The following is a 13,963-nucleotide window of genomic DNA, read 5'->3' as shown; positions in this document are numbered from 1 at the left end:
TATCGCCATGGAGACGCGGGCAGCCTGGAGCCCCTCCCTCACAAAGCCACGCGTTTCCGCTGCGTTGGAGCCTTCTGATTGGATGGCTGCCTGGACGCTACCACCAGCCCGGAGCCCGCTAAGGGGTGGGGGCGGGACCTTAGCCTCGTGAGACTGGTGCCCTGAAGATCTGTGCATGTGGTCTCCTTAGGAAAGGCTGGGTCTTCTGCCTTACACAGGGAAAAAGGCTGAATCTCTTAGGTCGAGAGAGTGTTCATTGCTTCTCCTACTAGATCTTATGCTCATGCCGCTCCGTGAGAGAAAAAAGGGGGCGGGAAACAGCAACGCCCCCTCCGGAGCCTATTCGGTCCCAAGATCTGGAGCACCGGAAATGCTGGCGACGTGTCAGTGCGCCCTACCCTAAACGTTCCCCCGCCCCAGGCCACCTTTCCCATTCAGCTGTGGGATTCCGGGGCCACCTGGTCGCTGCACTCGCCACTTCCGCATCGAACCGCCGCTTCAACCGAACTCCCTCCCTCTGCGCGCGCTCCATCTCTCGCCGGGTGGTTGGGTGGGAGGCTGGGAGTGGCTACGCCCTTTCCCGTGCCTGATAGCCAATGGGAAGGCAGCTCCAGGCGGGGTGGTGGGTAATTAATGAGGACCTGGCGCTGATTGGCTGTAGTGCCCGGCTAGGAGGGCTGGGCGGCGGGGTAGGTTGTTCCAAGAGGTGGGAGGCGGTACCCGTGGCTGAAGAGGAGGAGGCCTGAGAGCGACATGTCCTCAGCGGCTGAGGCAGAGCGGCCCGTAGCGCTGTTTCACTGAGTCCCGGGCGGCCTGGCGGCCAGCCGAGGACGAGGGTCGGTGGGGGCTGCCCCTGCAGTGGTGGCCGCCATGCTGGGGCCCCGAGCAGTTGAAGGAGTCGCTGTGGCGCTTCTGCGACTGCTGCTGCTGCTGCTGCTGCCCGCGCTCCGGGAGCCGGGGCTCGGCGTGGCCGGCGCCGCCGGGGCAGGGCTGCCGGAGAGCGTCATTTGGGCCGTCAACGCGGGCGGCGAGGCGCATGTGGACGTGCACGGGATCCACTTCCGCAAGGACCCTTTGGAAGGCCGGGTGGGCCGAGGTGAGAGTGCGGGGCCTGCGGTGCGATGCGGGGCGCAGCCGGCCAGCGGCCTTCCCCGCGCCCCTGCCTCGACTCCGGGGCCACGTCTCTGCAGGTTCCTGGGGGATCTGGCCAGATCCCAGGACCTAGCACTTGTCGGACGCCACCAAGAGCCATCGAGGCAGCGAGTTGGCGAGAAGTTATACCTGGACCCCTCATGTCGTCCCCTCCCGAGCCGGGGAAGTAAAGGCGAGGGCGGCCTTTCGCCCCTTCCCCCCGCCCCTGATCGTCTGTCGAGAAAATCGCGATAGGTTTGGGCCACCCAACAATCGGCTGCTTTCCTTGCCCCTTCTGCAGGAGCAGGGCTTGATTCTTAGCCAGAATAGCAAGGAATCTTTGGAGGGGATGGGCCAGGAAAGTTTGATCGCAGCCTCCTCCCCCGCTCTCCTTTGGAGCGAGGACTATGTGTGCTCCTAAAAGAAGGCCACCCCTGCTGAGGTGGTTATAATGAAAGCCACCCTGTGTGTGAGGCTGGTGGCAGCGTGTCATCTGAAGATCAGAGTGCTGCAGCCTCCTCCGGGGTGGTTCTGAGAGGTAACATTGCAATTCAAGGGGAGAGCAGTTGTGACTTAACTGGTTGAGCAGCAGTGTTTTGTTTTGTTTTTGTTTTTGTTTTTGTTTTTACAAAGCTGGCTGCACAGTTCCCAAACATAGAGTGTTAAGAATTGCGAGGGGAGCTGGGTGCCCTGTGGTTCACGGCTGTAATCCTAGCTACTCAGGAGGGAGAAATCAGGAGGATCAAGGTTCGAAGCCATAGCCAGGCAAATAGTTCAAGAGACCGTATCTCGAAAAAGCTTATCACAAAAAAAGGCTCAAGGTGTAGGCCCTGAGTTCAAACCCCAGTACCACCCCCCTTCACCACCCCCCGCCCCAAATTTAAAAAAAAAGAAGAATTGCTAGGGGAGGTGGGTAAGAATGCAGATTCCTAGCTAGTGGAATGTCTCAAGCCAGGAAAAAAAAAACCAAAAAACAGTGCAAACTCCTGATCCCCACTTCAGACCTATCAGACAAGGCTTTTTTTTTAAATGCTGAGACCCAGGGACTCCCAATGTAGGTCACCCCCAGACCACTCTGGAGAAATGTGCTCTAGATTCTGTTTCTTTTGTTTTGTTTCCCTGTAAGTAGGATTGGAAAACAGGTTTAAGAAGGAAGTTCCTTGCTGCATGTGTTGGAAGGAGATTTATGCTGTATTCTGGGTTCAGAGGCTGCCAAATTGGCAGTGTGCCACTCCAGACAGCTAGGAGACAGACTTTCTCTCTTTTTCCACGATGCCCAGAATTGGCTCTTCACTTTAGAAAAGGGTTTAACTTAGTCTTTGCAAGTTAGTTACAGTGTCCTGGAAAGTTTGTTACCTTAGGAGTTTAGATATGTGAAGTCTTAGGACACAAGACTGAAATTCTCCATTTGTCTTGGAATTTGTTTAGCCCTGGCATTTGGGCTCAGTAGCCCGGGTTCAGCTGAATCAGGGTTCCAGTTTTGCAGCAGCCAAAGCTGGACTTAACCCTAAGGTTTGTTTGGTTTTTTGCAATGTAGCCCAAGTTGGCCTTGAACATTGGATCCTCCTGCCTCAGCCTCCTGCGATTACAGATCTGTACCACCATGCCTGACTTACAGCAGGAGCCCATCAAAATTGTGGACCCTTTCTCTTCATGAGTGTGGTCAAGGAGGAAGGAAGCTAGACACAGTTTGTGGACTTTGCCTCCTGAGATAACAGCCTTAGTGTGCAGATGGCTTCTTTCACTTAGCAGATACCAAGCTTTACATTGGTCACATTGTTCTGTTAGGTCCCTTGTGCAGAGGATAAAGCTAAGGCCACATATTTAGTTCCCAGGTACTACTCTTATTCAGAAATTCTGGTTTTGATTTGCTAGTGCAAGTGGCTTTGCTGTTGTTTTGGCCTGGTCAGCAGTCAGCCAGGCTCTCTGTCCTTGGGTTATTGGCTCATGGCTGCAGTTCCTTGGGAGAAGACCAGAGCTCTTGCATGTTGCAATCTTTCCTTTGGGGCATTGTATAAGTGGAGGTTCCCTGCCACTCTGTTTGCCAAACCTGAGTATGAACTGGATAGCATTAAGGTATGGTTGGGGAGAAGGGATGGGGATCACCCGCTGCAGCTTGGACTGGCTTGTTGCAACATTGCACTTGCCAGGTTCCTGAGAGTAGCCTTTTGCTGGCATTAGGTCTGAGGCTGAGATGTGTTTAAGTTTCCACTCAGGAGTCAGCTTTTTAGTTTCTTCTGTACTTAAGAGTCAGCCCCACCAAGGGAAGTGCAGCTGTTCGTGCCGCCTTTCCTCATCTGGTCCTGTTTGGCTGAGGGTGTGCCAGATATTTTGAGACCCTTGCTTCATGCAGATATTTACACTCACTGCAGCAGGAGTTGTATGCTGATTTCCTTTCCCACATTGTTCCCAGCATACTGAAGAAAGTTCATTTTACGTTGAATGAATTCAGGTATTTGTTGCCAAGTTAGTCCAGATAAGGGTTTGGCTTGCTATTGAACTTGCTGTTGCTTTATAGTTTCTTTGTAGTTCCACGTTCTTGTAACTGAGTGGCCCAGGGTACCTGGTGGTTTATGCTTTCAAAGGTACTTTGTACTGTTTATTTATTTATTTATTTATTGTGGTATTGGGACTTGAACTCAGGGTCTTACATCTTGAGCCACTCCATCAGCCCTTTTCGTGAAGGGTTTTTTCGAGATAGGGTCTTGCTCGCAGAACTTTGCTGGGCTGGCTTCAAACTGCAGTCCTCCTGATTTCTGCCTCCTGAGTAGCTAGGATTACAGGCGTGAGCCACTGGCGCTCCGCTGTACTGTTTATTGAATTTAATTTCTGCCTTGAGGAGGGCTAGTGCTCTCAGCCTGGAAAGGCATTTTTCAATCTGTGTGCTTTTATTCAATGGGTAGAAGTACATCTGTAAAGTGCTGTAGCAGCGTTTACCTTGGGCTGTAAGGATGCTATTTATTCCAGGTTCTTAATTGAATTATTGTGGCGGGTTTCTCTTGACTCTGACTAGAAAAAGACTTAATTATTTGGCTTAAGGGCACAGAACTTGGCTTGGTTTTAGGGGAAGACTATTTCTTCATAGAAGGATACCTGCTGGAGTTGTATGACCTTGAAGAACTTGCCTTACCTCTCTGAGCCATATTTTCCTCTCATACTTTAGAAATCTCTGACATGACTCTGAAAACTCTCCTGTCCAGAGTAGGGTAAAGTGTCACTATCTCTTTTCTGCTTGATGACCTTTTACATGGAATTAAAAATAGGGCAGAACATGGCTCCAGATGGGAAAAATGCTGGCTGGGGGCCTGAGCCTATCAGATTACTGCCTGTAACCCTAAAGAAGACCCTTTCCTGGGCTGCCTTCCTTTTGGCTGGGGAAGGATTTGGCCTTGGGGAGATAAGAACTTGAAAGATGGTATGAGAGAGGGAGAGTGTCAGTCAGTCACTATTGCATCTGATTTCCTTATGGCCAGAGGATTTGTTTAGAATTCTCTCCTTATATTGTCACCTAGTATATTGTCACACTTCATCTATGGGCCCTCCAAGTACTGGAAGTTCACAGGTAGGAAATTTAGGTCACCGAATCCCTGGATTCTTTGTCTCAGTTCATTTAGAGTAATTTTTTAGGAGCTAGGCTCGCTTGAGGAAGAAGTGATTCAGAAGAATCAGATAGCAGTCAGGAGGCCTAGTGTTGGGGTGCTGAGCAATGTTAAAGCACCAAGAAGCAAAGCACTTTACCGGGTGGTGGTCTCATGCTGAACGTGTTCCTACTCATTCTGGCTTTCCTGTTCCTGCGGTTCCCAGGAATTTTCCACTTCACTTTATTGCTTTCTTTGCTTTTTCTCTAAACTCCCCAGAGTGGAAGAATTTATTTAGTGCTTGCTTTGTGTATATCCTTGCTCAAGTGACATTCTAACATGTCTCTCTTTCTCTGTGAGAGATACTACATAAGTTCTTTACCCTCACCCCCTTTTAAAATTATCATTATTGTACTGGGGGTACACTGTGACAGTTACAAAAGTTCTTCAATATATCATAGTTGAATTCACCCCTTCCATCATTCTCCTTTATCTTCCCTTCACCTGTTCCAGGTTTCATTTTTCCATTTTCATACTACATAAGCTCTTTACAGGTGTTTTTATCCTCACTACAACTCCATGGGGGTAGGTGATAGCCCTATTTTATAAGTGAGAAAATAGATCTAGAAGAAATAACTTGTTCAGCATCACTTAGTAGGTGGCAAAGCCAGCATTCAAATTCAGGCTTGTCTTATTCAAAACCTGGGTTGAATTTTCTAAGGAGCCAGGCCACTCTACTGTCCAGAAGTAGGAAGCAGCAGACATAATGTAGGCCTTGTGGCCTCTTTCCTTTTTGTTAACCTAGCTATATTGTGCCAACGTCAGCAGTGTGCTGATTGTACACTTCATTTTATACATATGTGTGTATATATATATATATATATATATTTTTTTTTTTTTTTTTTGGTGGAACTGGGGTTTGAACTTAAGGCTTTGCACTTGCAAAGCAGGTGCTCTACCAGTTAAGTCACACCTCCAGTCCATTTTGCTCCAGCTAATTTGGAGATGGGTCTAGTAAACTGTTTGCCCAGCCTGGCCTCAAACTGTGATCCTCCTGATCTCAGCCTCACAAGTAGCTAGTATCGCTGGTGCCAAGCTCCTTCATTGTATTTTTAAGAAATTTGTTTAGCTGTGAATACATAAAGGCTAAGGATGGAAGAAAAATTCTTTTTGTTGCTGTATCTCTTGGGATTTGGGTAAGTTCAACTTTGCATGAGAGAAATCTATTAGGAAAGCTACTTGGGCTTTAAAGGGAAAATATTTAAAGGTGATTCCAAAATTAAGTAATTTTTGTTTATATCACTTGAGTTTTCTTAGCTGTGGAACTAGGGCTGCCACAGATTACATTATTGTCAGTTTCTTACTTTTTTCATTTGGCAAGGAGAAAAAAAAAAGATTGTCCACATATGTGAAAAATTTTCTCTGTATCTGTAAATCAAATCTAGTTAATGTTCCAAATTTGTAAGGATCACACTCCTCGTGGAAGAAGAAAATTCTTAATGTTCAGTTGGGAAAGAAATAGTCTTTTAGGTTTCATTGGTTTGTGTCCCAGAGTTTTTGAGCCTGGGAAAGAGCAGGGGCATATTTGTAGTACATCCTTTGTAATGTTACCTTTCTTTGATTTCTTGAGGAGACATAGGAGAAAAAAGTCTAAAGACAAAAGTGCAATGAGTTTCCTGTTCCATTGTCTCATCAGTCCATCTGATCTCATAGCTGTGTGACTTACAGGAATTGTTAACAGTTATGTTTATTTTTTTGAGGGTTTGACCTCAGTCACTGGGTCTGTCAGTAATCTTTTACTTTTTGTCATGTCCTCTCCCTTGAAATTTGGTGATTCAGAGGGTATAGCTTGCCATTCAAAGGATGTAGCTCTCCAGCCGGTATGGCTGCTCTTAGGCTCTCCCAAGGGATCTAGGTGCCAAATGTCTTCAGGGTCACCATGTGAGAGTAGAAGGTGGTCTTGAAGTCTTAATTCCATGTCACAGTAGAGACTGCCCTATTGTTCCATGTGTAGGTTGGAAAGTAGCCTTATGAAACTCTGGAAAGCTTCCTCTGTCTATAGGATAAAGGAGTTAACTGTGCTCTGAAGGAGGAAGCATTTTGGGACTGAAAGGTGATGTATTTGTGGAAAGACATTAGTTTAGTTTATTGTGTAGGAGGAAGAACATATGTAAACTTGTTGCCCAGAGGACTTGGAGAAGTAGAGGTTTTTAGTTCTTCTGATACTGACCCAAGGTAAATAACTGTTTACTTTTAGCTTGTCTTTTTTCTTATCAATTTGTGAAATGAGAAAGATGGCTCTTCAGGACTAGAGCCAGAGGTGTCAGTAAGACCTTGACAGATTCTCTTTTCTGCAGGATGATCTAGCTACTGAGAAGTGCAGGGCTTCACTGTTTGCAAGGATCTCCTTCATTGCCAATTGTTCATTCAGCAGAGCACATCTTGTGGCTACTATGTGCCAGCACTGTGCTAGATGTTGGAGCCACAGTAAAACTGTTTTTTTCTGTCAGTTTGAGACAGTAGGTGAGGTGGAACTTTTGAGTCTCTGCAAATGTAAGGTGTTCATATCTGAAGGAAATTGCCTTTTTCTTTTTGTCAGCCTTGGGACTTTTTGAATGAAAACTCTGAAAAAACAAGCATAGCTGGAATCTTATTTGTAGTAAAAACAATGATGAATAACTTTCCTAATGAGATAATACTATTTGGTTTTGACTCTGAATTTTTTTGACTGAGAAAAAAAAAACATTTAAACTGAATCACCTTGATTAGAATTCCTGGCTGCCCCTCTGGTTTCAGGAAGTTTCTTTGAAGCTCTCCCTCTCAGAAAGCCATACCTGCAAATAGCTCTTTTTTTCTACATCCATCTCCAGACAGCTGGGGAAAGTCATTTTAATGTGCTTCCACAAAATTCCACTGTGAGGGTTATGGGGCTGTTGGGGTGATTAGTGTTTAATTTCTTTCATGTTACCCTCCTGTGGTAATGGCTATCTGATTCTTGCCTTTGTGTGAGCTTTGTACAAAGGGGTTGCCTCCCTTCTACTAGAAAGGTTATTAGTTAGTATTGCCCTGGAATTGCCTCTGGCAGTTCTCTTCTATTATATCTTGCCTCTGATGTGCTTTCTCTTTGTTTTTTTTTTTTTTTTGTTCCTAGCCTCAGACTATGGCATGAAACTGCCAATCCTGCGCTCAAACCCTGAGGATCAGATCCTGTATCAAACAGAGCGGTACAACGAGGAGACCTTTGGCTACGAAGTACCCATCAAGGAGGAAGGGGACTATGTTCTGGTGTTGAAATTTGCTGAGGTCTACTTTGCACAGTCCCAGCAGAAGGTGAGGCCTGGTCAGGCCCCTTCTTGACCAGTTGGACATTGCTACTCCTGGATAGTCCTTTGCTGTGGGGTCAGAGTATGTAAGAGCTCCCCCAAGAAAGGAGGAACAGATAACATTGGAAAAGCTGGATGCCTTCTGGACCTAGAGAAGCTGTGTCCCAAGTGGCTGCACTTGCCTTGGTAGTTGGTGACAGAAAGCAATGCTACAATCCTAGTTCTTGGCAACTTACTGATTCTGTTAAGGCCCTCTTGGTTATTTCCTTCTAGGTTTTCAGCACCTTCTTGTTTTTAGCCTTATCCTGTTTTTCTGTCCTTTTCTGTGAATTTCTTCCTTTCCATGCTAAACTTTGCATTTGGCAATGAAGGAACAGGGTTTTGATTTGGCTCAGGTAAAGGACTCTAGCCACTCTGGAGTTTATCCAGAGCCATCATTTCTTAAATCATTTTTGAACTTGAAGCCCAGGCGTGTGCACAATGTCCGATTCCTTGAAAGGGTGTAAAGCTGATGTTTTTTGACATTGTCTCCTTTTCTAATCCTGGAAGGTATTTGATGTACGATTAAATGGCCATGTCGTCGTGAAGGACTTGGATATCTTTGATCGTGTTGGGCACAGCACAGCTCATGATGAAATCATCCCTATGAGCATCAGAAAGGGGAAGCTGAGTGTCCAGGGGGAGGTATCCACTTTCACAGGGAAACTCTACATTGAGTTTGTCAAGGTAACCCTGCTGTTTTGCCTCACAGTAGGAAGGGCTTAGAAGAATGGGTGAGGGGAAGATGTTTGTGACTGTGTGGGGCTGACTACTCTTTCACATTTTCTAGGGGTACTATGACAATCCCAAAGTCTGTGCACTCTACATCATGGCTGGGACAGTGGATGGTAAGTTATGCTTTTCACTTGCTGATTTTTGACTTAGGCTGAAGGATATGGGTGAGGAAACCCGTGGGAGGTAATTTGGATCGTCATTATTTTTGAAACTCTTTCAGCCAAATTGTAATTTGGAGTCAGATGAATGAGGATTAAGTATATCAGAGTACTGGTCACAGCTTTGAAGTCAGATCTGTGTTTATATCTATATCTTGGTGCTACCATTTAATCAGCTGTTTGGTCTTGGACAAATTCCTTTAACTTTCTTATATATAAATGGGATTAATAATGGGTACTACTGGGGTGCCTGATACTTTTAGTCATCTGGAATTGCCTAAAACTTGTTCTCATTCCATTTCTTTGTTTGGCATCTGTTCCCTGGGGGGGACCTCTTACAGAGTTTTGGTAGCTCTGAAAAATTCCAGCATGACTGCACTACATCGGCACAAAAAAAGTTGAGTTGTGGCTGGAGGCGTGGCCCAAGTGGTAGAGTGCCTGCTTTGCACTCATGAAGTCCTGAGTTGAAACTGCAGTACCCTTATTTGTTAATGTCTCCTGAGATCCAAGAGTATATCTTTTGCTCAAGGTTTAGATAATCCTGGCTGAGAATTTCCCCAGGTTGACTTTTGCAGAAAAGTTTGTATCTTAATGACTTTTCTCCCCCATCCTATCTCTGTACCTGTTCTCACTTTGTCTTGACTATACTGAGAGTCTCCTCCTCTTGACTTGATGTCCCCTAATACTAATGTCTTATACCAGACAACTCTTGTGCTTGAGTCCCTGAGGAAGAGGCAGGTAGAGAGGTAGTGTGGGCTGAGAGCCCAGAACTCTGTGGATCAGCTCTTCTTCAGTCTCTATGAACTGAAAGGGAATATGGGCTTACGGGAATGAAGAGGAGAAATTAAAAGGTTAAGTGTTGGGTGTCAGGTCATTGTCCCTGCCCCAGACCTTTTGGGGCTCTGAAGAAGTGGGACAGGAGGGGAGGCAGCCTCCCGTTGGTAGGGCTTTTACTGGTCTTTTAGTTAAATCTGTTCTATAGGCTAGAGGCTACTTCTACTATGTCTGCCTCTTCCTGTGGTCCCTGGTTAGGGCACTGGAGTCTCTTTATTGAGACTTATTTGCTGCTCTTAATGATCTCACTTAGATGCTGTGAGTCTTACTTAATAGGTATTTTCTTTCTTGTATTAGATGTACCAAAGCTGCAACCTCATCCAGGATTGGAGAAGAAAGAAGAAGAGGAAGAAGAAGAAGAATATGATGAAGGGTCTAATCTCAAAAGACAGGCCAATAAGAACCGGGTGCAGTCAGGTCCTCGAACACCTAACCCCTATGCCTCGGACAACAGCAGCCTCATGTTTCCCATCCTGGTGGCCTTCGGAGTCTTCATTCCAACCCTCTTCTGCCTCTGCCGGTTGTGAGAACAAATGGCCATCCTGAGAGGGTGGAGGGCAGTGGGAAAGAAACCAAACATTGGTTTGGTGTCTGTATTTTTCATAATGATTAACAACAACAACAAATGCCTCCCCCCGCCAAAAAAAAAAAAAAAGAAAAAGAAAAAGAATAAAAGAAACCCCCCCCCACACACAAATTAAAGGAGATAAAAAGAGGCAGAGTGAGTGGAGAGCAGCCTTCACCCACCACCTGGTCCCAGATCTGCTTCAATCCTATTCCTCTCTTTGTGGCTGACCCCCCCCAGCTATCTCTTTCCACTCTGGGGTACTTAGGGCAAATGGATCCTTCCTCTTCAAGGATCCTCATTTGTATACCTAGCAGAAAGGACTCTGAACTCAAAGCAGTTACAGTTCCTTTTTTTTAGGTTAGAAATTAACAGCAGAGAAATGTCATCTTATTACCTGAGAAGACCAGCACTGGGAGTTGGATATGTTCTGAAGTTATGTCCAGATAAGTTTTTAGCTGTCCTGGGATTGAAAGAACGTGTGTGTAAAGGTCTGTAAGTTGGATGGTAAAGACAAAAGGGGGGAGGGGATCAAAAAAAAAAAAAAGGAAAAGTCAATGCTTCCTTACTTGGAAGCAAATCTGGATTAATTCAATATGGTTCCACCTCAAATATTTGAACTTTGTCATAGCTTATCTCCCTCACATGTGCCAGTTAGAGGACTGTCTGGTATCCAAGACGATTAGTTTATGTCAGGTCCTCAAATTGCCTCTGACTTGTTACAACAAATCATTTTGATTTCAGTGCCTATTGGGGACTTGATTTCTTTTCAGTTTTTTTCTTGATCTGGTTCATTTGTAATCTCTTCTCCTTCTCAACCATGCTACTAAGTTATTGCCAAGAAGGGAAGGAGACAGGGGGCTGGGGTTCTCTCTGCTTGAATGTTTTATCCTCTCTACCTTACCTTGTTGGTACCTCCCTCCCTGGATCTCTGAGCCAGCAGCCAGGAGGACCTGACCCAGCAGTTCTGTACTGGCCCCCTTGTAGGGTCTTGCTGCCAGGGGACAGGGATGCTTTCCAGCCTGCAGCAACAGAACACTTGACCTTAAAAGTCTCTTCTGGTCTTTGGATTAGAAAAGGCTTATGTTAGCATAACTTAAGAGCAACCTCAGAGACTTGAGCCCTACTAAGTGACTGACCACTGTTTAGAGTGTCTAGTATCTGATGTTCATTTATGTCCATATCCTCTGTGTCACAGTTCAACCAGTTTGAGTTTATGCCTAGAGTTGACCCCAGGAACTAGACTGGCTGCACCAGTCCAGTGATGTTTCTCATTGTTCTTAATAGTATACCCCTCTGTCTTTTCAAATAGCAGTCAGGATTCTTGGTGTGATGGGGCTGAAAGATTCCCAGTCAGTTTGTAGTCCTGGCAGTTCTAAAGTTAACCTTAGCATCTAAGTGTATGTCTTAAATTCCCTGGAAACATTTCAGCAGGAAATGAAGCTTCCCTATTCCCTTCCTTCCCAGTCATCTTTATCTGTTTTCCAGTTAGGACAACAGTGAGGAAGAACTCAGCCAAGGAATTTTGTAGATGGGTAGCAGCAGGATTAGCTTCAGTTTGGGCTAGAACAATATAGACAGTGAGGCCAGGCCCATCTTTCTAGAATGTGTTTAATTTTGAGTTTGCCTTATTAGATATTTTTAAGAGCTCATATTATTTTTTTAAAAGTTCATATATTTGAACTGTTCCTTATGTGACAAAGTAAGTAACTCTTGGGCTCATGTCTCAGCTTTGACTCTTAATGATTACTCCAGGCCAGCATTTAGACATTTGGGAATTGTTGCCCTTTGTTTTCTCGAGACTTGAGCCTCAGTCATAGGGTACTGAGTTGGTCAGCTGGATGTCTGTCATCAGAGGAGCACTTTGCTCCCATAGCTCCCCTGCTTCTAAAGGATGAGGTACTGTGTCCTTGATCTTGGGGACCATTTGACTAGGGCAGTGGATGTCCTGACTAACTGGGTTTCTGATAGTGGCTTCGGTTCCTCTTCTATCACAACTCTTAAAGCTGTGGCCACTGTCAAGGGATTAGACAAGATGAAGAAGGAGGAGTAACTGCCTCTATTTTTTGCCTTGTTTGTTAGTTTGCCTGGGTCCTTGAGGAAGGAGGGGTCTCGCCTCCTCACCTCGGCCCATCCTTCAGTGACTCAAGAGTCTCAGAAGGAAGCCCTACTCCTGGGGCCATTTCCTAATGGTACTGTAAGCCAAGCAGCTCTGCTTCTGCTTCTGTTTCCAAGCCCACCCCTTTCCCCAGGGGTAGGAATGAGTGTTTTCCTCTCTGGTTGTGTCCAAAAGGAAGGAACAACTATGGCTAACAAAAACTAAAGAGGAAATGAGGAAACAGGAAGAAGTATAGCGGGGGGTGCTGGGGTAGACTCCCCTGGAACCAAGCCCACCCAGCTAACAAGAGCTGCCTAGGGCTGGCAACAGCTGGCTCATGATGCTGAACTTGAAAGCTTTTTTTTTTTTGGCTCCTCCAAGATGATATAGGTACATGAAGTTTAGGTTGAAGGGGTGGGATGGGGCATGCTTTATTTTTATTTTTGTATTGTGTGAGTCAAGAATTACTCTGTTGTTCATCTTTTGCTTTTTGCACTGTTTATTCCCCTATTTGTATTTTGAGCTAGTGCAAGGACTGAGAGGCTGCGTGATAGGGAGTCTGTCCAGGGTTGAGGGATATGAGTAATGGCCATTAGGGGGTTAGGGAGGAGAGACCCAGGCTCTTCTACTTGATCTATCTTGTATCCCAGGGTTTTAGGACCAGCTGCTCCCAGCTTGTCATAGATGAGCAAACAGCCCACGGTGAAACTCCTGTTGCCAAAAGTATGACTGATGAAGTTTCTAATAGGACCAAGCAAAAATGTCTGGTGGAGATGGGTTGAGAGTCTGTAGTCTAGTCTGATTTGGGTCAGGGTTAGTAGCCTCTAATTGGACTCTTTTGGGTCTTATACTAACTAAAACATTGTGCCAAGAAGCTATTTGTGGGATCCATGTCCCTTAAACCAAATTCATTTTTCTAGAAAGTCTCTTGAAGAAAACCTGCTCAGGATTCCCTGAGTTCTTGTGATTTAAAAAATAATCTCCAAGTATCAGTGGTGTCAAACTTCCAAGAGGACTCGCCCTCACCTGCTGGGCCACCTGATATTTAAGGCTTTGATCTTGTTCCCTTGGTCTCTCTGATCAGGAGCTCCTGGGGTCATATTAGAGGTCACCGGAGCTTTGATGAGATGGGGTAAAGTTTGAGTTAAGCTTGCCTCCCCATTTGTGCCTGGGAACTGTCTGATCCAGTTTTAGAAGTGTGGTTTGACTTCTTTATCTTTTTGGAGAAGCTTCTGTTTTAAGGAATTTCTCTTTTTGTCCTGTCTCTAGCCTTTCCTGGGAAGGCCTGGTCCTGGCTTCTAGAATCTCAGCTGAGAACTTAAAACAGCAGCAGTAATTTCCTTTTCCTAACACTTAGATCACTTTCCCTAGAAATTGGCTTACCTTGAGAAGCCCAGGGAGAGAATCATCAGGTTCTTTATCCTCCTTGGGGATTGGGGAAGGACCTACCATGGTCAGTACAGTGCCTTTTCCTGTCCTGCTCTGAGCCAGTGTGGGCATTC

General features: G+C 45.7%; 1 protein-coding gene across 2 annotated transcripts; it reads left to right on the top strand.

Moving 5' to 3' along the window:
* The first annotated feature begins 696 nt into the window (after positions 1-696).
* Mlec (malectin) lies at positions 697-12,832 on the top strand. 2 transcript variants are annotated; one of them, XM_020179038.2, is made up of 5 exons: positions 706-1,096; positions 7,861-8,039; positions 8,582-8,758; positions 8,862-8,919; positions 10,096-12,832. In XM_020179038.2, the coding sequence occupies exons 1-5, from the start codon at positions 871-873 to the stop codon at positions 10,323-10,325; spliced, it is 870 nt and encodes a 289-aa protein (XP_020034627.1). In that variant the 5' UTR covers positions 706-870; the 3' UTR covers positions 10,326-12,832. The 2 variants fall into 2 exon arrangements, with proteins under 2 accessions (XP_073917528.1, XP_020034627.1); XM_074061427.1 differs by lacking the exons at positions 8,582-8,758; positions 8,862-8,919 and having other exon boundaries at positions 697-1,096.
* The last annotated feature ends 1,131 nt before the right edge of the window (positions 12,833-13,963 follow it).

This window comes from Castor canadensis, chromosome 18, assembly GCF_047511655.1.
Source record: "Castor canadensis chromosome 18, mCasCan1.hap1v2, whole genome shotgun sequence".
Taxonomy (NCBI): domain Eukaryota; kingdom Metazoa; phylum Chordata; class Mammalia; order Rodentia; family Castoridae; genus Castor; species Castor canadensis.
The sequence above is the reverse complement of the archived record's forward strand: the minus strand, read 5'-3'. Positions and strand labels throughout refer to the sequence as shown.